This window comes from Aulonocara stuartgranti, assembly GCF_965226115.1.
Source record: "Aulonocara stuartgranti genome assembly, chromosome: 3".
NCBI classification, from domain to species: Eukaryota; Metazoa; Chordata; class Actinopteri; order Cichliformes; family Cichlidae; genus Aulonocara; species Aulonocara stuartgranti.
In genome coordinates, this window is record NC_138941.1 from 40,591,233 (window position 1) to 40,614,776 (window position 23,544).

The window sequence follows — 23,544 nt, forward strand, 5'->3', positions numbered from 1 at the left end:
CGGAAGCGCTCGGCTTGTCCGAACGATCCTCTTACCAAAATGTTTTTTTTGTATAAACACGACTAATATAGTAATACAACAACAAATAAAACAAACAATATTTTATTTGCAAAAAAATGTATTTGTGTTTTCTGAACAGGAATACAAGACAGACAACCAATGTAGTGTTAAAAATAAGGAGGATTAGGTCTGTTATTACTGTAGGAAAAGCATTCACTTCTATATGTCAGCAATATGCATAACAGATCATACTGAGTTCAAATAGTGTAAAAAAAACAAAAAAAACCCCATCCAGTTACAAAAGAAAAGACAGCCATTTTTGAACTGTAACTCGGAAAAAAAAAGAAAAAGAAAAACTTTGTTCATTGCAAATCACCCAATCACATCACTCAGGTGAAGGATGTGCATATATATATGTATAAAGTATAAGCAAATTAAAGCCATGCAGATGGGGAAAGCAAAGGAACATAAACGTTGGCATACAATAAATATACAGCTAAAGGTTACTTGCCCATCATGCTCCCTTAACACACACACACACACAGCCCATTTTAACAGGCTGCTAGTCATTGGAAAATACTTCAAACCTCCACAGGGTGGCACTGCAGCAAAGAAAATGTAAAAGCTGGAAACCAAGTCAACAATTTAAATCTGAAACATTAGAAAAAGAAAAAGTAGGGGGAAATAAAGGGGGGGGGGCAAAGTAATATGATTGCCAGAAGAGAAGGTAGTGCTATATTCAAGTTTTATCCCCCTGGCTGTGTTCTCTCACAAACAAGATGTGTAGTGTGAATATGCTGACGTGTTGTCGCAGAGAGGAGCATAATACCAATTATGACTCACAGGCCGTGCTGTGCACCTGTCAGTATGAAAAGTGGAGTAGTGTTAGACACAAAACAGGTTTGTTTTCATGGATTGTAAAATACAAAGTGTCTCTTTTAAATTGAAAAGCAGACTATGCTTCATTCCACAGGCATAGGTTCACGATCACAATAAAGTCCCACAAACTGATGTAGAGTTAACCGTCGTCCCCGTCTTTGTTCCGTCATAATAATCACAACTGGTTTCTGATGTGCACTTCCACAATAAGATGGCTTCAAACTATCAAAGCGGACATAAATAAGAGGCGATGACAGGCAGTTTATGGGAAAATGATGCTGAAAAGCAAAAGTCAAAGAAGAGAAGTGATGCAAGTCATAACAAGACGTGTGAAGACAGGTGAACTCGGTCAACAGGTTTCGCATCCATTACCAAACCTGCCACATGACTGTGGGAAAGAATAGGATGAGGCAATTTGTCACCCAGCTAACGTTGCTCAATCAAAAACCCCTTCATCGACCCACAGACATATTCTCCGTCTGTGACAAAAAAGCTTTTGTTTTTCTTCATAGAGATGTGAAACACGTGCAAACTGAAGAATGAGGAGATGTTTCTTGTTAAGTGGAAATGGGGCACTACACAAAACACGCAAACACTTGCACAGATTGAGAATAGAAGCTGGGAAAACTTCCAACATTTCTCCCAAATAAAGCCCCCCAAAAACACACACAACATGCTGCTTCTGCAGCTTCTGAATTGATAATCACAAAAGGCCCTTCAGGTATCACAGTAAGAAAAAAGGATGTAAAGTCTCCTCCTCTGGACTATTTCTGGAAATCGGGGGTGGCTGAATAAATAGAGGAAGGAAGGAAAAATGGCTATCGTGTGAGAGGTAGGGGGGGAGAAAAAAAAATATGGCAAGCACATTAAAGCAAAGCTCCCAAAATAGGAAGTCCACACGGACACTTAAACCACACAGGGGCTTCAAATTCTTCAATAAATTAACACTTAAAAAACTATTTTTGCCTGGCATCAAAGCACAGAGGTCAGTGGAGAAACAAAAGCAAACCAGCACGCGCTCAGGCGACACACGCAACACGGTGAAAACAGCTGGATAACAGCTGTGGCGAGGAACAAACGCCTCGCCGCAGGATTCGGCTTCGCTTCCTTCCATCCCATTCAAGCACAGGGGTAATGAACGAGTGTAACAACAAATAAGGCATTTCAGAGAGGAGGAAATAGATGTGTAGTGTAGACAAAGTTGTTTGTTTTAACGTAAGCACTAAGAAACATCATGAAGATATTTCTGCCAGACGCTGCAGCAGAGTGGAGAAGCCGGCCGCCTGCTGGGAGAGCTCTGCGACACGGTCCACCATCTCCTGGGTGGCAGATACTGATGGATAGTTCTGTGCAGCACCCTTTGTTGCCACCACGACTGCCTTCAAAGCTTGGCAGAGCCGTCCCCCCGAGGTAGTGATCTGATGGGGGAAAAAAATATTAAAGATATTACACCGCTATGAAATGCTGGATCTAAACATCATGCCAAATTTTCCACATACTTTGGCCCGGAGGTCAGCAGACGTGAGAAGACGGGAGAGCGTGTCCCCGATGAATACCAGCTTGTGCGCAGTTACAATGAGGCTCTTTCCTCTGGCGACGAAGATTCGAGGAGGTTGGTTTCCCTTCACGCTGCTGAAGAGCACATCGACGGCATCCGCCAGGCAGGAGAGGTGGGCGAGGCTTTGAGAGGAGTAGAAGGAGAGCAGCTCTGAGTCCTCCAGGGAGAGGGACACTGGCAGAGGAGGGGAGGGGGTCAACTGAAAAAGATGAGAAAGGAAAATGAAAATCTGCACAAGAAATGTAGGAAAGTAGCCAGAAGGTTTCTAATTTGAATTAAGGAGAATGAAAACAAGACTTTCAGATACATAAACAGCAAACTGAAAGAAGTCCTGAGAAATTAAAATAAAAAACACAACGCACATATTTACAGCACTGTGCAAATCTCATTATTTCTTAGGATAGTGCATGGAAAATGGGAGCAGCGATTTATTAAAACACGTGGAAACATACATAAAAATATAGTATATAAGGCAAAAACAGAGGTGGTACAAGCTAGAAAGCTAATATTTGGTATGACTGCCTTTATTCTTCACAATCTGAACTCTCTTTTGCAATCCTTGGTGTCATTTCTTCAAGTAGTCTTTGGTTCTCTTCTCTGTCAAGATGGTCCCACTGCTTCAATAATGTTCAGGGTCCAGGCTCTGCCACTCCATTGGCTGTGTTTTTGGGATCACTGTCATGCCGAAAAACGAAGATGCTGCCAGTGTGAGATGTTCTTAAATGGATCATAATCTGATGTTCATGATGACCTGCGTTCATAATTCAACCAATTTTGACAAGATCTCAAACAACACTGGCTCAAATACAGCTCCAAACCATGACAGAGCCTCCTCCGTGTCTTACAGATGCCTGTGGACACTCACTTCTGATGAGGCTTCAGTGAACAGCAGATGGATCAACTGAAGCATCTCTCAGCTCCTGTGCAGGGTCTTTGTTGGATTTTTTCCCCATGTATTACAAAGAACATGAAACTGTTCATCGGCTGTAGATAATTTTTGGGGGACATTTCTTTTGTCCTCCACTTGTTCCGTCTCTTCAAAAAAAAATTTAAGGACACATTTCACAAAATACTGAGAAAAGTTCCATATTCTGCTAATTGCTCTTTGGGAATCACCTAACTGATGCAAAAATACAATTTTATGCCTGTAACTGTGTCATCTTTGTTATATAGTCAATAACAAATGACGTTTTATTCTGGCTCAATCAAAAATTCAGTGCAACAGCCTCCACTTTCCATCCTAGAAACACGTTACAAAAAATTGCTTCGGTCTCTCAGTTTTATAACATGTTGGTTGAGAAGCACAGAGGCACCTCAGACAATAAGCGACAGGAGTGAATACAAGAGTTAGAAGATATTTCACCCATTGAGTGGAGTAAAATATGTTTAAAGACACACACCCAAACCATCAACACCCGATTGAGACTTTAACTGGATAATGCGAACAAATGTCTCCCCTGCAAATAAATAAATTTGATCCTAATATACTGGACAAATGTTGTAAGTGTACCAATCACCAAGCTTCATTGTATCACTGTTTGTGGAAGTGTAAAAAGTTTTGGTGCTCAGTGTTAAAATGCATTTCTCGGGTCCCATGTTTCCCTGTTCTGTTAAGTCCTGTGTTCTGTATTTTAAGCATTTATCCAGATGACTGTAATTTATCTCGTACAGAGAGAAAGACAGTTTACCTTTGCTTACTCCAGGCCAAACGTTGTGTTGCAGTATGCTGGGAGAATGTTGATAGCCCCTCTTTTGACCAATGGTTAAACAATGTAACATCGAGTTTAGTTTGTTTAGGGAAGTTGAGGAAGTGGAGAGAGAGTGAGGTAATGAAAAATACATAACTAAATTTGGGAATATGCTAAATCCAATAAATATATGTTTAAAAAAATGGGATCAAATGATGTGTTGTTGCAGCAGGCTGCTACTAACAAAGTGCCTAAAGATACCACTTAATATTGGTTATTTGCTAAATTATGATGTGTAGACAGAACTCTGGTTCAACACTTGAATTAGGTGCTTTTTACGATTGCATGATTCATACATCTGAAAATGGTCAGGTAGGAGGGCTGGACTGAAAATGAGTGAAAAAGCAGCCAAAGAAAAACTTTAAGGGAGCTTCAGAAAGACTGGAGAAGTATTGCTCAAGACCACATTAAATAATCACAATAGAGTCAGATATAAAGAAATGAAAGGTGGCTCAAGACTTTTGCAAAGTATTCTATATTATTTTTTAACCTTAGCAATAATCTGCAACCATGTCTTGACTAATCATTTAGTCCACAAAGTGTAAAAGAGGCTGAGAAACCACCTGCAATAAACGTCTTAGAGTCCAAATGGCTCCTTCTGATTTATTTCTTTCCTAACTGAGCTCCAAAATACCAAAACAGACTGTCACAGGACTGCGTCCTAAAGCCCAGAAATTCCTTCATCTCAAAGCTTAAGACATTTTCACATTTTATTAACACCCCACTTACAAATCGTGTGCCAGAGAAGGCATTTGATTGTCAAAGTAGTTCTAGGCTTCAGTCAACTGACTTCATATTTTAATATTAGCCAGCAAAGACAAAGTCCTAAATGTCAGAGTTTCCTATCAGAGTTGCGCAAGAATTGCAGCCACTGTTAATTGTGCCAAATAACTGTTTAAGGCTGTTTGTCTTCATAAAATCCAAATAGGATCAAAGCATGTGATACATACACAAAAAACGGTCCTAATATAATAGTCAAATAACAGGAAATGTATTAATAACACATGAAAAAGCTGCTAATGAGAGCAGAAAATATATAACCAAATTAGCATATGGTAAGTCAAAGCAGGCAGCCTTGAACTGAACCCGAGTCGTACAAACAGAGGGTCCATACAGCACGTCAGCCACTGCTCAAAGGATGACTGTGCTCTTCTGTCACTCATTGTCCTGGAGTCTCCGTCCTATGTAAGAAAGTCTGTTGAGATCCACAAGTGACCTCTTGTTACCCGTCGATGACAAAACAAGGGAATGTAGCGAGGGGCAGGAAAAATGCAGACGGAGCAATAAGAAGACATGACTTCAGTCTGATGCAACAGAACTGACTTCGAGTTTTCGCAAGACAGGACAAGGTGTGATTAAAAAAAAAAGCTCAGAGACTGTCGTCGTGTGTAAACTGAGCACAGCATGGTCGTGTTGATGCCTGTGGTGTACCACAAGGTTCAATTTAAAGCCCCATTTTATTTTCCGTCTTCATACTCTCACTTGGCAAGAGTATGTGAACGTATATTTTTAATTGCTGTGCAGATGACACGCACATATACATCTAGGGTTGACACATGGTGATGCAAGAAGCCCAGGTTCACAGAGATGAAGGCCACAATTTGTCAGGCTATCAAAGCAGAGTTCTCCTCAAACACCCTGAGGTGACTGAGGGAGAGGATCAGCGCTAACCCAGAGTTTTGATGGATGCTTGCTCACATCCAAGTTTTTTTGGCTGCACCTCTACCACCATCTTTCCCTGCTGCTCTGCTTTATTCTCCAGATTTCAACCTCATGCTCTTTTCCAAAATGGAATTCAAGATTTCTTTTGGCACAGTGGAGGAGATCCAGGTGCCTGAGGTGCTTACAAAATGGGCCAAGGAACAGCGTATCCATCCACAATGTGACTAGTTCTGAAGCGATGGAGGCCAAATACAGATAAAAAGAATTTAATTTTTTTGATGGCACCTCATACATTTATGCTGATGTATGTGCTTACTTGACTTTCCTGTCAACCTGGATGACTGATTTCAGAATTAACTGCGGAGTAAACAGATTCATTTGAAAGACTGCAGCAGCATACAAATACACAGCACTAGGTAAACTTATGGAGTATAAAGCTTGTATTGGTAAAACAAACAGCTGCTGCAAACTGGATTAAAGAGTCATACTGTTCACTAGTAAACAGAGCAGACTGTGAAAACAAGAGTGAATCGATGCCTTCGCTGTGGGGAATCACTGTGAGTGAGTCAGGAGCAAAGGATCAAGTAAACAGAGGTAAAAACACAGAGGGAACAGCTCACCCGTGGCTCTGAGGTGATAGTTTGTGTCTGTCCGTTCTCAGTGCGGGCGTCAGGAGGCGGTTCAGGTTTACCCTAGAGCAAAGTGACCAGAGAACATGTGTGACTAGTTACCAGCAAAGGAAAAAATGTGTTAAAGCACAATAACAGAAACTGTAAGGAATTAGATGCATATATAGCATAAATATCAAGGTAAGGAAGAAATTAATGTGATACTATAAAACGATGCATTCCTAACATAATAAAAACTAACCTGCAGCTTTACATATCCAACACTGTCTCCAGTAGGAACTGGAGCCGGGATGGGAGTCAAGCCGATCCCAGCATACTCGTTGCTGGGATCATCTTCTTCATCAGCAGGTCCCACTGTGAGCATCACCGTGGCTGGAGTAGGAGGCAAGGGGAAAGCAGGCTGAGGGGTTGGAGGCAGAGGCCTCTCCTGGATCCAGCTGCTTTTACGGGAACCCATTCCTCCTCCAGATGACTTCCCATCAGGCACCGGGAGCGCAGGCAACGGCCTACGTGACAGAGATTCTTGGGAAGGCAGACGGGGCCGGCCCTGAGCCTGTAAGAGGAGGGTGCTTTCCTCAAGCGAGCGCTGGACCAGCGACAAGAGCCCTTCGGATGGAGGAGCGCTACCGACGGCAGACAACGCTGGGAGCAGGTCCGATAAGCGTGCCCAGGCCTGCTGAAGGGGTGGCGGGGGATCCCCTGAATGACTGGCTTTCCAGGTGGACAGGATTTCCGCCAGTGAGGTAGCCAGGTCCCGTGATGACAGAGTGGAGGGCGAGTTGGAGACTGTGGTGAGCACAGAGTGGACCAGACTGGAAAGCGAAGCTCGCCACTGCATGTCACCAGAGCCGTTACTAGACACAGAGAGGCGGCGTGTGGAGGTGGAAGAAGATGATGAGGAATGAGGAAGGACTTCGACAGTCAGAGCTGGCATGTCATAAATCCCACCATCGGGCTCAGAGTCACCACGGCTATTATCTCCACCACTGACTCGTTTCTCGGATCCAGGAACACAAGAAACCCGTCCGACCTGAGGGACTTCCTCCCCACAGAGGCTGCTGGTCGACTCTCCCGGTGCCAGAGGGACGCCCGGAAGTGTAGGGACACTGTAGACTTCATCATCAGCTTCGTCAGGCTGAACATCTACTGTGGCCTTAGTCAGAGTGATTGTGGGGACATCATAGACCTATCAGTGAAGAGGGAAAAGCAGATTTGATTGTTTAAATAAATAAAGAAAACATTGCGAAACTTTGAAATTTGAAAAACATATGAAGAAAGGAAGGAAGATACTCCAGGTAGATTCTTTATTATTTAGTCCAATAATGGCATAATAATAATAATAATAACAACATTTCATCCATGCAGTAAATGCAGTAAGTACCAATTATATGCTACATTAAAAAGGGAACCCATATGCACTCTGTAGGTACATCCAGCAAAGAGTTACTGACTCCCACTGATGTGGGAAACACATTTTTATTCATTAAGTCTTAAAGCGAGCCTGCAGTCCACATACAGTGACTGCAGGCAAGGAGGGAAAAAATAACCCAGCAGCTGGCACACATTTTCAAGTAACTTTAAAGTGGAGACCACTGGGGGCAGGGATGTGGTGGTGGTGGTGGTGATGGCGGTGGTATATCCTTGGCATGGTTGTGACAGATGGGTGTGACTGGGAGAAAAATAGAAGCAGCATTTGTACTGGATAGACTGGCTCCAGGAGCACACAGAGACAGGTGTGGCCTCGCCTCGAAGGGGGGCAGGGAGACAGGCTAATACTGGAATGTGGGAAGAAATAGTGGCGGGGTATATGATAGTCATCTCTTGTTCTTTGCTTGTGTAGGCATGCATTCAGCACAGCAGATTCCCACAGTTCCCAGCAAATTAATATACTAGGGTTGGGGGTAATCAGAGCATTTTGATTCTGCTGGATGTTTGTCAGGTCAAAATATGACAGGAACAAAACAGAAACACAGAAGCCCTGTAAGTAATTCTCTGTCAGACGCTCTCTAAAGTTGATTTTGCGTTTTGTGTGCCGGGAGATGAAGCACCAACTGCAACGTACCACTGTTTCAGTAATTCCTCTAAGTGATATTTAATACTGGCTTAATTAATTAAATAAATGTGTGTGGACCTAGATATGAAAACAGGTGGATGGATTGACCACAGGAAAACAGTTTGTCCCAAACATTTAATCATTATAAAACACTGAACTTCCAAGCTACCACAGCCAGCAGTGGAGCTCATCGTGGCCACACAAGGAAGGCAAAGAGGATATAAAGCCACTTGACAGCTCACAGTCAAACAACAAATAAAGCAGTTGCTTTAGACACTAATTCAGAGGTTTATCCATAAGTCAGCCTCGTGTGCAAAGTCTTTACCTCTGACTCAGCGTCGGCCTGCGGTGGCACACTGCGGGGGGTGTCGTAAATGCTGTCATCTTCTCCAAGTGCAGAGGGGACTGGATGCTGCCACCTGCCCTTCGGAGGTGTATCGTATACCTACCAAGGCAACATTAGAATTAAAAAAAAAAGAAGAAAAATCCATAAAAAAAATATTTAATTTAACACTAAAATATTCCCAGTAAATATGATGGAGACTTTAAAAGTTTATTGCCAAACAAGTACCATCCAGGAGTAATAAAAGGATTCATGTACATGGTGAAGGGCTTTTCCTGGCTCAAAATAGACGTCTTTAAAGTTTTGGTGCGGGGCGTTGACAACGGACATGAGAACAATCAGTCCACATATAGTTAGAGAACAGTCTTTGTTACCTTAGTTAACACAAGTTTATGCAGTTTCCTGATATTTGATAAACAAAACTGTTGTAAATCAAGCCATGCTTAAAAAAATACTGACTTAAAGTTATTTTGTAACACTTCTGGTGATTTTTCCACTTCTTTCACAAACATCTTCTGTATGCAGAGGAAAAAAACTGCTTATGATGTCATCATATTGAGAACTAAAGCAACATTACAGGACGACCCAACCTGTTTAACACACCACTAAAAATGCCTCCTCCCCCACCCCCTAGATGAAACCCAGCAGGGTTTCCAAAGAACGAAACAAAAAACAAACATTTAACAAAAACGAAACACTTTTTTAAAATCTGATATGAGTCACATTTCTTTTTATCAAATGGTCAAAACTGAACAGGAAACGCAGATTTTTTTCTGTTCAGCAAGGAAACAGGCTCACTGCCCTCACAGCATGCAGAGCTGCTGAGCCAGGATGTTATTAACAGGTAATAACTTTATTCTTACTTTATAAATACTGAAGAATTAGATAGAACAACTTTTAATCGCTTTAAGTATAATCGTCACATACCTGATCATCAACAGGATCTGAATAATCCTGATTTTCTCCCTTTTGATTCTGCACACTGCTGCTTTTCTCCACGCCATTACTCGTCCTTTCCTCCGTTCCCTGGGGGGCTGCCCTCTGTTTGCCCTCTTCTTGCTGCAGGCTTGCAGAAGTTGCTTGAGCAGCAGATTTGGGGACAGAGTTAGAGTCAGCTGACAGCTGTGATGGTTGTGTGTCCTTCCTGGTGACGCTCCTTACTGGAGGTGCTGGTGGAGGTGGTTTGCGGGCGAAATTTGGCGATCCAGGAGCCCTGACCTGGCCAGCTCTGATAAGCAATGGGGATCCCCGGTGAGAGGCAAGGCCGGGCTTGCCCCTGGCAGCGGCAGGGGTGGGCAAAGCTCCCTTGAGCAGGGCTCGAGGAGACGCTTGGGCAGAGGTTATCTGAGGCGGGTAGTGGTGAGCCAGAATTGTTGCTGGTGTCCTCGGAAGGCTCACTCCCACAGAAGTGGGTGTTTGGTACATCCCAGGTGTGTCCTGGTTCGCTTTTGATTGGGGGGTAGCTGTAGTTCCATTGGTTATCAATGGTCCATTAGAGCAAAAAGCACTGGCCACAGAGCCTCCCGTTGGGGATTGGTAAACATCATCGCCTGCAAGAGGCGTGCCTTTGGGCACCAAGTAACAGTCATCCGAGGCCCCCGTGGTTATTGTTTCTCTGGGAACAAGATATGTAGCGTCCTCTGCTTCATCGGCTGTCCTCGGCACTCCGCTGGGGGCAAGATACACAGACTCTGAAGCCAGGTGAGCTCCTGGCTGCCTCGCATGCTGAGCTGCTGCAGGCGCGGGACTCACTGGGCTCTGATAAACCGCTCCTGTCATGTCTGTTCCTCGTCCTCTCAAAGAGGGTGAGCGTGGCCGCCCCACCACCCCGATATCCCAGTCAGGTCTGGGCCGGGTGCCAGAGCTAGAGTGCGAGCGTGGCCGCCCGCCCTCAGTTCTGCGTAGCTCCCCTGGTCTCGACCCCGCTCCTCGTCCCTCGCCCACCGCTGGCGGGGAGCGATAAACTCCGTCCGCATCATTCGCGGTCCGAGCCAGCGGGGCACCAGGCGACAGGTAGACCGAGTCTTCACTGGAGCCACGACAGGGGTCCGAGCCAGGGGGCGGGGCGGTCTGAAGGAGTCGAAGGCGATTAGCGGGGGCGATCCCCTGTCTGCCATGCAGCGAACAGAGCCACCACCCGGGCCCGCCGCTCTGCTCCTGTTCAAGAACCATGAGGATGTCGCCCTTTCGGAAAGCCAACTCTTCTGGGCTTTCTGCCGTGTTGTCAAACAACGCCTTTGCCAATACCGTCTGTGCAGGAGGAAGAGACGAGAGCAGCAGTGATCAGCACTGACCCACAAAAACACACACACACAAAAACAACAATTAAAATGGCCATATGAAAGCACAAATTAATCAACAGCCTGAATTCACACTCCCTGCACGCCACAAACAAACAAGTACATTGACGTGGCAGTGCCAAGTGAGGAGTATAAAAAGGGTGATTGTTTCGATGCTGAATGGAGAGTGAAAGGGAGTGAATAGGGAAGATCTCGTTAAATGTCTGTGTGAAAGACCTGGTTGGGGGGGGGGATTAGCAAACGAAAACAAAACAAAACAAAAAAAGAAAAAGATGGAAAATTTAAAAGCCAAATCAAAATTCACAGCTGTGCAATTCATCCTGAGGAAGGGAGAAAGAGGGCCACAGTCAGGGAGGATCAATGATCAAATGGACACAAGAGCTTAATGGTAATGAGCGGGATGAGAGGGAAGGGGGAGGGGATGAGAGGCACATCTGTCCCTTGCTGTTTAGGGTTTAATTGCCAACCCAAAGCCAGAGAGTCAGGCCCCCTTTCATTCTCTAAACCAACCCCCCGGGGACAACCGAGCTCCAATGAGCCATGTGGGACCTCTTTTGCAATGGAGGCACTGAGGATCCCAATATAAGACACAGAGAACAAATAAACCAGTTTAAAAGAAAGAAAGAAAGAAAGAAAGCGAGGAAAGCAAATTATTCCTTGACTTTCAAAGTATCCGAGCTATTGCGACACTGCCACACGAACACATGCAAATCCACGAACATAAAGAGAAAAACTGTACTCACCGAGACAGACATGATTACCAAGTGATCAGCTTAGTCTGCGAGAAATTATCACTCAAGTGTCCACACCAGTCGGGTCATTTTTGGGAGGTCAGCTGTCACGGATATGCCGGTGGGCAGAGACCCTCGGTGCCGAGGCACAGCTGGCTCTGTTTAGGACACATCGCCCGGTCTGGGGGCTCCGTCGTCCCCGGTCTTCATAAGGCTCCTAAAATTCACACGGAAACGCTTTTTTAAATGTTTATTTTCTCACGAGTCACATGTAATAGGTATAGACAGCAAAACTTCACCCGTGCGCTCTGAGTCTCGCGTGAAACTGAAAGGTAGGCGGACGGAGGTAACACCTGTCTATGCCTTCCACGCCCAGTAACGTTTCTTTAAAGGCAACCCTATCGGGGGAAGCCCGCAACAGCTTAGCATCGTTTGCAAAAAAGAAGCGGTGTGCAGTGAGCGTCTAAAATACGGCGTGCAGCTGTGTATGAAACCGCTATCTAGGTCAAACGATAATTCATTTGAACAGTAGCCAGTATAAATAGACGTGCAGTCGCGGCCTAGCCACTAAACACCAGCCAACGCGGGCTAACGCTGCGCTAGCTAGTGCTGGTTTAGTTCAAAACAACAATGGCACCGCCGTATAAAGCGGCCAAAGGCGATTTATTTACCGAACAGCGTTAGCACTCAGGACCGCCGTAATGAAAATTATTACCTTTCTCTTTTCTTATCGCCGATAAACTTCCCATTGGGGTACAGCCTCTGATACGTAAATCCCTTCTTTTCATGCGTGAAAATCTGCGGTCATCGCCGTTCAATCATCTTCGATGACAACAAAATTATCTCCGCCCCTTTCTTAGGTCGCGGAGCTTCGCTGATCTACAAGTAACACCAGGGCGTAAATTCCAGCGTTTACACCAATCCCGACGTGTGTAAAATCGCGCAGCTAGCCGTCGCTTCAAAAATAGAGCTCTTCTGATTGGCTCGTTCCTAAAAGTTGCGTTTAAGGACGACTGACTCTGTAAACCAGGTAAACGATTTTCAAATGGGGAAAAATAACGGTCAGCTGCTGTTGGCAACTGCTGTTATCTTTATTTGCCATAGAAAAAAGATTAATTTGCACAATTACTAGTATTATTAAAGTGAGCATGGTTTCAGCACTTTTATATACATATGCACACAGCCAATTGCGAGCGAAGTAGGCTGTATGCTTTTATTTTGACAGGGGGACGTTTACCCGGAAAATATCGACTGTAGCGACACGAATCGTCAGTAGTCAAAGGTCTTTGAGAGTCTTTTATCAAACTATTCCTCTGCACCTCTTCGTGTTGAGCTTTTCATGCATTGCAGGGTGAGACAATCCTCTTCGTCACATTTGCACAACTGCATTTGCTTTGTAAAATGTCGGACTGCGAGTGACAATAAAGTTGGGAATGCGAGCTCAACAAAGTGCATGGCCTCTGCCCTACTTAACTGCTGTTTGCGCTGAAAACATATCCGTGCGTGCTCTCTGTCCACAGGTGATGCTGAGGAGTGTATTCAGGTGCCTTAGGACCAATCTTGTAGCTGGCCAAAGAAATATGTCTCAAAGCAGTCTTTCTGGCAAAGTAGCCATAGTCACTGCCTCCACAGATGGGTAAAAATGACGTGATTGACCCCTGATTGTTGGTGCTGTCCATGAAAAAACAAACAGTAACCAAGCAAGGACTGTGTTAGTCACCTGTCTCCAATCATGACAAATCACTGATTATTGGAGAATTAGTAATAGAAGAGCTTAGTCCATGTTTGTTTGATTGTTTTGTGTATGTTCTAAAATGCTTATTTCTCAGATTCAGCACATTCATGAGAGTAATTACTGCTGTAAAGGGGTTAAAGCGATGCATCATAGAGCTCTTCTCCCCCCTCCTCAGAATCGGGCTGGCTGCGGCTCAGGCTCTGGGAAAAAGAGGTGCCCATGTGGTTGTGAGCAGCCGGCGGCAGGCCAATGTAGACAAAGCTGTGGCACTGCTGCAGAGCCAGAGCATCCAAGTGACTGGAACAACCTGTAATGTTGGGAAAGGGGAAGACCGAGAACAACTGGTTCAGATGGTAAGAAGCCGTCCATCGTGCTCAGAGGTGTAGAGCAGCACATAAACTATACAAGACCAAGCTTTGGCTCTTTATTATAACACAACTATTAAATGGGTGCTCATTTCTACATATATTTTTACTCTTGGACTCTATTAGAGTAGCTTCATGGTTCAAAATAATTATTATATGTCTAGCCCCTCAGTTGATCCTCTGTGAAAAAACTATGAAACTTTATCTGGCATGAGCCACTTGAGAGGTGGAGAAAAGTTCAGCCAACGTGCACCTAACAATTTTTATCAATCATTAACAATAAAAAGGAATCCAAGCTGGATTTTAGTAGAATAAAGTTCAGCCTGATATTTTCGCTGTTTTTTCAATGTAGTTCCACTTAAAGTTGCTATTTGTGAAAATGTGTTTTTATAATGTTTTTATATGAAGCCGAAGTCCCTCGCTGCCACATTCCTCTGCCCTGTCAGCAACAGGAACGCTTCCAGTTACAGTTTCCCTCCTTTTCTATGCAGGAAATAAGTAACTAACTGGCAATGAGTTAAAATCTGGCCATAGTTCCACCCCAGATGCTTCTTACTTGTGTGAAGGGCAGAGTCAGAGCATGCTGCTAACACAAGCACTGAAACTACAGCTGTGCGCGACTGGACGACTCAGAGAACCACTATGACTGTTTCAAATACCTCCCGTTTCTAATGTGGACTGTATGTAAAGCGTTTTCAAGATTTAAGTTGCTGTCACAGCTCTTTCCCACGAAGAACTGAACCCACTCTTATGGTCTTACCAAACTGTCCAAAAACTGTAATTTTGCCTTTAGCTGCCTGTCTACATCTGTTATTAGTTACTCTGTAACTTTGGTGTTTTAACATATTTAGCTCTGACGCAAACTCATTAAAGTCCCCGATCATCCACACCACACCTGCAGGGCTTTCCCCACAGTTTAAGAGCCACTGTGGCTCAGGTGGTAGAGCGGGTTATCTACCAATCAGAGAGTTGGTGGATCGGTGTTTGACTGCACCCGCTGAGTGTGTGTGAACAGATAAAAGCTCGTATGAATGTGTGTGTGTGACTGGGTGAATGAGTCTGTATAAGTCTATGCTATTTAAGTCCACTTATCATGCACTGCTGTGCTTTCATCTGATTGGCTGCTTCTCAAAAACAGACTATTTGGACAGTCTGGAGCTTATCTCTATTTACCTCAGTGTTCACAGTCAGAGCTTTGTGCCTGACATGTGCATGTTAAGGATATCTGTGCTCAGTGACATCACAGAGAGCTAAAAGCAGAGAAAGCTGCCTGAAGCTGAGCGTTTCGGGCGGTCTGAGCCTGAGCTTCTGGCTCACAGTGATTACTTGTACATATGCTGGTGTCATTATTTGAAACTCTCCATGTTACTGTGAGCAAAAAGTCCCCTTTCATCATCCTCAGTGGTGGTGGAAAAAAGTAAGTGGGAACCATTAGCTGAGCCTCTTTTGGTGGTTTGGTGGTTACCTAGAGCACTTTCTGTAGCTGCACGTGCTCAGGGGGGATAATGGACCCCTCTGTCTTAAAGAGGCACTCCAGCTCAGCCATATTAGGATGTCTGGTCTGTGATGTCATTCCACAATAACCGATGGGTTTAAGGTGAAGCAGATTTTCTTGGTCTGCTGTATTTTTAAGGTTGGGGTCGCTGTCATGCTGCATCACTCAACTGGTCATGAGCAATTCAGACAATTCATCAGACTGCAGACGTTTCCCAGAAGCACTGTGGACTGCTAAGGTGCTCTGTGGAAAACTTTAGTGGAGGTTTTTTTTTTACATTTTTTTGTGGTTTCTTCTGTGGAGTCCTGCCACGTAAAACATGCCTGCATGGTAGACTCATTAAGACAGATGTGAACCAGCTCCAGCCATTCCTTTAGCTTTTCCTCTGAGCTCCTTTTGGACTTTGTTTAGTATTTAGTGGCGTACCTTTGACCTTATTGTATTCAACGCTTGTTTTTAAGGACGACAGCGGCCACGCAAGTAAAACGCTTTGAGTTTTAGACAGTGTATCTGAACAGTGTCTTTTACACGACTTTGTAAGAGTTTCATGAAAGCAAACAGTTCATCTTTTGGGCAAAGCGTGGTTCACATCAGCAGCTGCTTTTGTGACTCAAACTGCATTAAGAGGTGAAGTGCACGTGTCTGTTAAAATGTCCTCCACTTGTTGGCGTCACTGTGTAATAGCGTGAACGAGTGCTTGGCTCTGTGTTTGGTACAGACTCTGGATCGGTGTGGGGCCATTGACATCCTGGTGTCCAATGCAGCAGTCAATCCTTTCTTTGGAAACATCATGGACTCCACAGAGGAGGTCTGGGATAAGGTACGTACAAAAATTGAGCCCACACCAATCATTTATGATGTACGACATAAATTTGCATTTTTTAAAATGAAGGATACAGTAGCACTGATATGTTGTCATAAAAAAACAACATAAATCCAAAATGTGGTTCTGAAGAGCTGTTTACGTCACTCTGAGATCACTCTGTTATTTAAAGTATTCACTGTCACTGTGTCGACATTTTTCAGATCCTAGATGTGAACGTAAAATCAGCCTTCCTCATGACCAAGCTGGTGGCGCCTCATATGGAGAAGAGAGGGTGAGTGACAATGGCACCAAAAGGGGCGTCCATAAAAACCTGCCTGCTGTAATATTTCTAACACCTCTCACAGGTCTGTGTTTTTCTTTCAGAGGTGGAAATGTCATATTTGTGTCATCTGTGGCTGGATACCAACCAATGCAGGTCAGTGAGGAATTTCTCCTTGGCAGGAATTCGTGTGGTGCTGTGACTGAATCTCATCAGTGCGGTCAGGATTGGTTGGTCGCCTCCTTACATCACATCGAGACATAGAGATGGAAGTGAGAAAGCAATTCTCTGGAGAAAAGCTGTAATGTTAAGCATCTATGTTACTCACAGACTCCAGTATCTGCCAGTGTTTGACACAGCATTAGAGGTGTGGAGCCTGAGCTTTTATGGCTTTTGAAGTGGGAGAAAAGTCTTAGAAACCCTGTTTGGTAAGGTAGTCTTAGTGTACCAGGAGATTTCAGAAGAACATAAAAATCCCTTGGCGGTTGTGTCTGGAAAGGCAAATGTGCCAAGTCAAACATGCAGAGGCACCCGCTGTGGCGCCGTGTTAATAAGGAAGCAGCTAATAATGGATATATGCACTTAAAACGAGTGAGACATAAACCTGAATGTAAAGAAGTGACATGCTCTGTTTTGTTTCTGCAAACCTGTTCACGTGGTGTGCATGTGCACCTCTCCAGGCTTTGGGTCCTTACAGCGTGAGTAAGACGGCCTTGCTGGGTCTAACCCGGGCTCTGGCCCCGGAGCTGGCTCAGAGTAACATAAGAGTGAACTGCGTGGCCCCTGGAATAATCAAGACCCGCTTCAGCTCTGCGGTGAGGACACGCGCTGGAGTCCTTTGCTAAAAATGTGGTTTTTGTTGCATTTCAGTCGTGCTTTCTCTTATTAGTGTTGTACTTTTTATAATAAACTCTTTTGTTCCAGCTGTGGCAGAATGAAGGCATCGTGGATGAGTTCAAAAAGCAGCTATGCATTAAAAGGTGAAGTTCAAGGTCACAGGAAAGCTTGTTGGTAATATTCAGAGTCCAGGATTTGACACGTTGAATTTGCTTCTCCTGTCAGAGTTGGAGAACCGGAGGAAATCGGAAGTGTGATCGCGTTCTTGTGCTCCAAGGAAGCGTCCTACATCACCGGAGAGACCATCACAGTGACCGGAGGGATGAACTGTCGACTTTGAACGCATCGTTTTTAATTGGATTTCTTCTATTTTTCTGAAGTGCTGGCAGAGAACAGCCACAACTAAGCTTAGCGCAGGAGCTACAACACACTAATATAAACCAATATAATGAAGCAGAGAGCTCTGGGTTACTGTGAGCATCTTGAGTTTCCAGGTTGATTTTTGTTGTGTAAAGGTTTCTAATGAAAAATCTGTTTTTGTAAAAGAAAATAATTTAAAATGAGGAAATGTGTCATTTTAAACGGCACCAGCTATGAGATAAAAGCTTTTTCAGTGCATAAACATATTCATGATTTACAGGCCAGGGATGGTTTTATTAACAGTCATTACATGAGCTGAACGTCAGGAGCCGTTTGAGAGCTTCGCCTTCATCGATGAACCAAATGGAGCGTGCACCAGTCTCATCATCAACCAGTTTTTATTTTGCATTTCATTTCATATATTTCATACAAAAATCACAAACTTTATTAACAGAGATATTATTACATATTGCAAGTTAAAAATATTTCACATTTGTAACAGACAATCCAGATATGTTTTTAAAAAATGCAATTTAAATGACTTAAAAAAGCTGTATGACACTGCCTGTAACCGTGGCTACGTTTATCCACGATGTCAAAGCACCTGTTCAAGTTTTAATCGCCCTGAGTCAGGTTTATTTCAAGCAAATGGAAGATAAAAGTGTCCATCAGTCTCAATAGCATTTAAAAACCTGTTATTCTTTCCGACCATGTCGCCGGTGGAGGACAAAAATCATTTCATCACCTCCGTTTGTGTCCAGCAGACAATAAGCGGCGCCGGGTCATCGCAGGTTTCCAAAACTCCCTCAGGGTGGGCACGTAGGTGCCGTGTTTGGTCTTGTAGTAGCGTTTCATAAACAGCTGGGGGAGACAAAGGGATTCAAAGCACTAAGAATAAGAGTTTACTGTGTTACAGGCATCAGTTACCGCACGGACATGTAACTTATTTTACACTGAGCTGTAAGAATTCATGAACATGTATTTGAGCCTGCAATTCATGCCCTCCACATTTTACAAAGCCACCCGATGTGCCAGATTGAAGTCCTTGCCAGGCCGATTTTACCCCCCCGAGTCTTATGCTTTACACTCCCATTTATTCTATTTTGTCTGAAACTGCACATCATTCAGGTATAATCAAAGCTAAGACTGGATGTGTTCTGAATACGCACCCTGACTTTGAAGTTCTTCGTCGCCTCATCCTCTGAATCAGCCACGTAGTCGTCATCTTCTGCACCGGCCAGCACCTCTGAACAGAACAGTAAACACACATAAGCTCAAACCTTTGCAGGTGATACATTTCTTACATAATTACACCCCACATTCACCTGTGTCACTCTGCTGCTGAGAGGGAGAGCTTCTCATGCTGTGTAGTGCAGGATGGTTTCTGTTGAGGGGAAACAACAGTAGCTGTTAACTGGTGACTAATCACGGGGGGGGCATCGAGCTGAACTGCTTAGCTTCGTGCACTTCTAACTGAAGTCTAAAGGCAACCAGAAAACACTGAAGTACAAATGTTGATCAGTGTGTGTGATCTAGCTGCACATAGTTAAGTCATTAATATCAGACAAAAGAAACCAGAAATCTGTGGAGCTAAATCAGATGTTTTTATTGTATTCAGACAGTTTATACCATGTTTAAACGAGTTGACTGAACCACAATATCTATTTTTACTTCAAACATGTTCTTAAACAAATATGCAGCCATAGCATTACCCATATATTACTTATTCACACAGACCACAGTGCTTGGTTTATTGCCATTATGCACTTTAGTCCCTTACTCTTTGTCTTGCAAGCCGGGAGACTCTGTGTCAGACGACAGATGGCTGCTTGTCTGTCTCTGCGTTGACGTTGTGGCCGGTAACTTCCTCCTCTGCTTGTTTTGTGCCTGGTAAGAGGATGTTTCCTCTGGCCCAGATGTACTAGCCCTGAGAGAAGCAGCTGACATTTCTTCGATGACAACCCTGGGCTCCATGATCAGACAATCGACAAAAACAGAGTAGAGGTGTTGATCTTCAGGGTGATATAGTGTTTTAACACCTAGCTTTCTCATCCGGGCTGCCAGGACTTTCCTGCTGCATCCCTCTTTTCTTATAGTTTCTGCTTGGCCTTCCTTCCTCCTCTGGCCACCTTTACTCTGCGTCTGCCCGCTCAGTCTCTTTTCCACGGGTGTTGTTACACTTAGAACTTCTTCCTCCTCCAAATCGCTTTCTCCTCTGTCAGAGTTCTTGCGCTTCACCCCACTCCTTTGACTTGGGGTGCATCCCTCCTCCTCCTCCAGCTGCTCTCGCCCTTCCTTCGCTCCTTTATCGTTGGCTTTTGGCCTCTGTTTCACTGAGGTGAATTTGGAGTTCAGCTGCTCATGTCCAGCATTGTCAGCTGGACCATCACTTCTCTGTGTTCTTTTAATGCCAGAGTTCAAGACCGGGACGTCTTCATTCGATATTAGTCCAATAACAGGTGCGATAAATGAAGGTTTGCTTTTTGGCTCGGCGCCCTCAGATTCATCCACTGACAACTTCCTGGCTGCTGTCGGCTGATCTGATGGGACTCTTCCGGATGGTGGCAGAGAGAGTGAAGCCAGGATGGAGTCTCCCATATTCGGAGGTAGTGACGCTGTAAAGAGCAAAGAGCATTATCATGAGCTGACACTCAAAGTCTTCCCGTCACAGTCGTCACAACACAGATCTTATCTTTTTCAACCTGCTGACTCCAGGTGGCCAAGGCAGGTTTCATGCTGAAGTAAAATCTTCAGGAGCTGGGGCTGCGTGGCTGCCCGTGCACACTCCTCCAGGACAGGGGGGGCGTCACTGAGCCACGCTGCAGTCTGACAAAAAAATTAAATAAAACCCAAATATTAGATCAATTCTTGCACACAGAAACTGTTAAAGCAGTGACGATAAGAGCAATAAATCATGGCTAACGCTATGGAAACAGCCGTTTTCTCATTACCTGTACTAGGTTGGGAACAGGAAGCAGCTGGTCCAGTCGAACCAAAAACTCCCACAGCAGCTTCTCCAGCTCCTGGTCAAACGTTGCTCCGTAATCCACAGGAAACACTTCCTGTCAGGAGAGGGCGTGAAAGTTCATCAACAGGTGGAGGTGCTGAAGTGTGTGCTGCAGAGGCGAGGTACTCACTTTGTAGAACTTTTCTCTAATCGCTGGGTCTGTGAGGAACGTGTGAATCAAAGAATGGAAATCTCTCACTGTTCTCATTAGTTTTACATCCTTACTCTGGGAAGAAAAAGAGAAGAAATTACATTTATTTTCTCCACAATCAGGAAATCTGCAAGTAAGCAAATAAGACATGTAGATTGGTAACATAAAAATCCCCATTTGGCACATCGTCTTTTTGAATACATAATCTTTGCATCACAATGCAAGTATTCAGCTACAAGTACTGTGCTGCAACACACTATGAGCTCTTCCCTAAATATCAAAGGTTCAACTGAGCAATGTTTAATTCCGAAATCAGCTCCATGTTTTGTGGTCAGTGCCTGAAATGAATCAATCACAGAGCAGAAGGAATATGAAAACACTGAGGAAAATCAGTATCAAATTTTCGCCACAGAATAAAAGTTGTCAAAAACGGCAGTGTGATCTGTGAGGTCACTTACTGAAGAAGTTCCAGCAGGTACACGGACTCTTTCCAGGTGTTCCTCAATCACCTCAGCATCAGGCTGTGAACTGCACAGCTCCAAGATCAACTTGTTAAACAACAAACAAACAAAAAAAGAACGAGGTAAAGATCATCTGACTACAGAGAAACACCAGGTACAGTCCCCGCCTCCACTCTCATAGCCTCCGATAGGACCGCCATCATATTTTTGTAATTTTGCATCACTGGTGTGTTTTTCCTCTCTTCTATAAAAAGGTCTGCATGGTGTGAGAATGAGTGCGTGGTAACTGCTACTGTTGTTACAAGTCAGTTTGTGAAGTTTCTTCCCTCCTAGATATTCAAACATCAACTCTTAGTGGTGTTATTGCAAAGTGAACGTGTTTATGGACCACAGCAACTCAACCATGAAGTGTCAGACCACTTTAAGGCACAGAGCGGCGTCAACAAGTGCTGAGGGGCATAACATAGGCACTAACGTCTGTCTGCTGAAAGGTTCGTAACTGAAAGGTTCAAAGATTTAGTTTGTCTTTATGGCTTTTTTCCCCACTGGTATAAAATTCAGTCCACCTCAAGGCACTTTATACTGTAATATAAAGACCCTACAGTATTCTGGATCAAAATGAGTAACATAATCTTAAAAGTAGTGACAGTGTCTATCTCCCAAATCCAAACTGGGAACTGGTTCCTCAGAAGAGGGGCCTGAAAGCTGAAGGCTCTCCCTCCCATTCTACTTTTAAATACTGTAGGAACCACAAGTAAACACGCACTCTCACAGGGAAGTGTACTGTAGGGATAATATAAGGTCTATTAATGACAAGCTGTATGCAAGAAGAAGGATTTTAAATTCTGGATTTAACAGGGATCCAACGAAGCGAAGCCAATATAGGAGAAATATGCTCCGTCTTTCTAGTCCCTGTCAGTACTCTCACTGCAGCATTTTGGATCAACTGAAGGGTTTTCAAGGAGTGTTTAGAGCAACTTGATAATCATGAATTATAATTTTAAAGGCTAGAAGCAATAAATGAAATAAATGCATGAAAAAGGTTCACTGAGACAGAGTGCTTCCAATTTTAAAGATGATGAGCAGATAAAAGAAAGCAGTCCTGCATAATATTTCAATTTGCAATCTGCAGGACATATCCTGGTCAGAAATGACTCCAAGTTTGTTCATAGTGTTACTTTTCCTAATCGATGCTGTGCTGTCTTCCAGCAATGAGGTTAGGATGGTGTGCTTCCTTTTTAATACTATGTCAAAGCCCTAATAAACATGCAAACTCCAGGCTAAAGCTGCAGAGGTGGAGACTGGGACTGTGCCATTCTTGGACACAGTACAGTGGTTCAAGCACACATTTAAATCCGATTTCCAAATCAAATCACTTTTATTGTCACATCACATGTGCAGGTACATGTGAGTGAAATTCTTGTGTGCGAGCTTCACAAGCAACAGAGGTGAAGCTTCTCCTGTTATACTCACTCTTGCTCTCAGCCCCACTGTCAGCCTGCCCTGGTGTCTCACAGTGAGCAACCCAGGCACAGCCTCACAGGAAGATGTCACGAACTCCTCCACAACCCCATACTGCATCACATCCCTCCGCTTCAGCACCTTCCACAGGGCTGCAGACACCAGACGCACAGGCGGGGCAAGCAGCTGGAGAGCAGCGAAAGGAAGGCTGGCATCTGCGCAAGAAACAAAAATAGACTACAGTACTGAATCACACTTGCATGAGCTCCTGACAGTAAAAGTTGGAAATAGTGGCATCAATCACCACACGTCCAGTTTAAACGTTACGCTTACAGCTTCCCTTTGGTTTTCTGGGGGCCATTCCACTGAAAAAGTCCAGAAGGAAACCGGCTCTAAAGTTGACGTTAGCTTAGCAACTTGGAGAGCTTCTAACCGCACTGAGCTTCAAAATAGCACGGGCACTAACACTGAATGCTGAGGAACTTATTTAGGAATAATAACACATACTAGCTCGAGTACTGTTTGGAGTCACCTGTTGATAAACATAAATGGCACTGCTGTTGTTCCCGCGATGCAAATAAAGCTCGTTCACGTCCATCAAAAGTTTGCCTTCTCGTCCTCCCGCCTTCACTGACAGGCTCGCAGTCATTCGCAGTGTTCATTGGAATCTGCCGAATGGGCGGT

At 44.2% G+C, this 23,544-nt stretch overlaps 3 protein-coding genes across 3 annotated transcripts; 1 reads left to right on the forward strand and 2 right to left on the reverse strand.

Annotated features, from left to right (window-relative positions):
- Positions 1-100: 100 nt before the first annotated feature.
- Positions 101-12,728, reverse strand: efs (embryonal Fyn-associated substrate). Its single transcript, XM_082525899.1, has 8 exons — positions 12,619-12,728; positions 11,916-12,120; positions 9,800-11,122; positions 8,855-8,974; positions 6,718-7,662; positions 6,468-6,539; positions 2,379-2,636; positions 101-2,297 (listed from the first exon to the last, which is right to left on the reverse strand). Exons 2-8 carry the CDS (start codon positions 11,925-11,927, stop codon positions 2,112-2,114), a joined length of 2,916 nt encoding a protein of 971 aa, XP_082382025.1. The 5' UTR covers positions 11,928-12,120; positions 12,619-12,728; the 3' UTR covers positions 101-2,111.
- Positions 12,729-12,822: 94 nt separating this feature from the next.
- dhrs4 (dehydrogenase/reductase (SDR family) member 4) lies at positions 12,823-18,042 on the forward strand. The gene is made up of 10 exons (XM_082525908.1): positions 12,823-12,933; positions 13,129-13,254; positions 13,424-13,539; positions 13,814-13,991; positions 16,217-16,318; positions 16,525-16,595; positions 16,688-16,739; positions 17,264-17,398; positions 17,508-17,563; positions 17,646-18,042. Exons 2-10 carry the CDS (start codon positions 13,243-13,245, stop codon positions 17,758-17,760), a joined length of 837 nt encoding a protein of 278 aa, XP_082382034.1. The 5' UTR covers positions 12,823-12,933; positions 13,129-13,242; the 3' UTR covers positions 17,761-18,042.
- A 119-nt stretch (positions 18,043-18,161) lies between these two features.
- On the reverse strand, positions 18,162-23,530 carry tinf2 (TERF1 (TRF1)-interacting nuclear factor 2). The gene is made up of 10 exons (XM_082525900.1): positions 23,194-23,530; positions 22,873-23,075; positions 21,397-21,486; positions 20,918-21,013; positions 20,732-20,842; positions 20,483-20,606; positions 19,561-20,395; positions 19,106-19,164; positions 18,950-19,026; positions 18,162-18,641 (listed from the first exon to the last, which is right to left on the reverse strand). The coding sequence occupies exons 1-10, from the start codon at positions 23,219-23,221 to the stop codon at positions 18,522-18,524; spliced, it is 1,743 nt and encodes a 580-aa protein (XP_082382026.1). The 5' UTR covers positions 23,222-23,530; the 3' UTR covers positions 18,162-18,521.
- Between the last annotated feature and the right edge of the window lie 14 nt (positions 23,531-23,544).

Bases quoted from the DNA above. Each gene is read 5' to 3' on its own strand.
- dhrs4 (XM_082525908.1), top strand. The intron at 13,992-16,216 runs GTAAGAAGCCGT...TGTTTGGTACAG, and splicing joins GAGAACAACTGGTTCAGATG to ACTCTGGATCGGTGTGGGGC. The intron at 16,596-16,687 runs GTGAGTGACAAT...TTTTTCTTTCAG, and splicing joins CCTCATATGGAGAAGAGAGG to AGGTGGAAATGTCATATTTG.
- tinf2 (XM_082525900.1), bottom strand. From the start codon at position 23,221: ATGGCCCCCAGAAAACCAAAGGGAAGCT. The intron at 20,607-20,731 runs GTAATGAGAAAA...TTTTTTTGTCAG, and splicing joins CTGTTCCCAACCTAGTACAG to ACTGCAGCGTGGCTCAGTGA. The intron at 19,165-19,560 runs GTAAGGGACTAA...TCCCCTCAACAG, and splicing joins CCCGGCTTGCAAGACAAAGA to AAACCATCCTGCACTACACA.
- efs (XM_082525899.1), bottom strand. The intron at 8,975-9,799 runs GTATGTGACGAT...TTGCCTTGGTAG, and splicing joins CAGATCCTGTTGATGATCAG to GTATACGATACACCTCCGAA. The intron at 7,663-8,854 runs GTAAAGACTTTG...CTTCACTGATAG, and splicing joins AGGCCGACGCTGAGTCAGAG to GTCTATGATGTCCCCACAAT.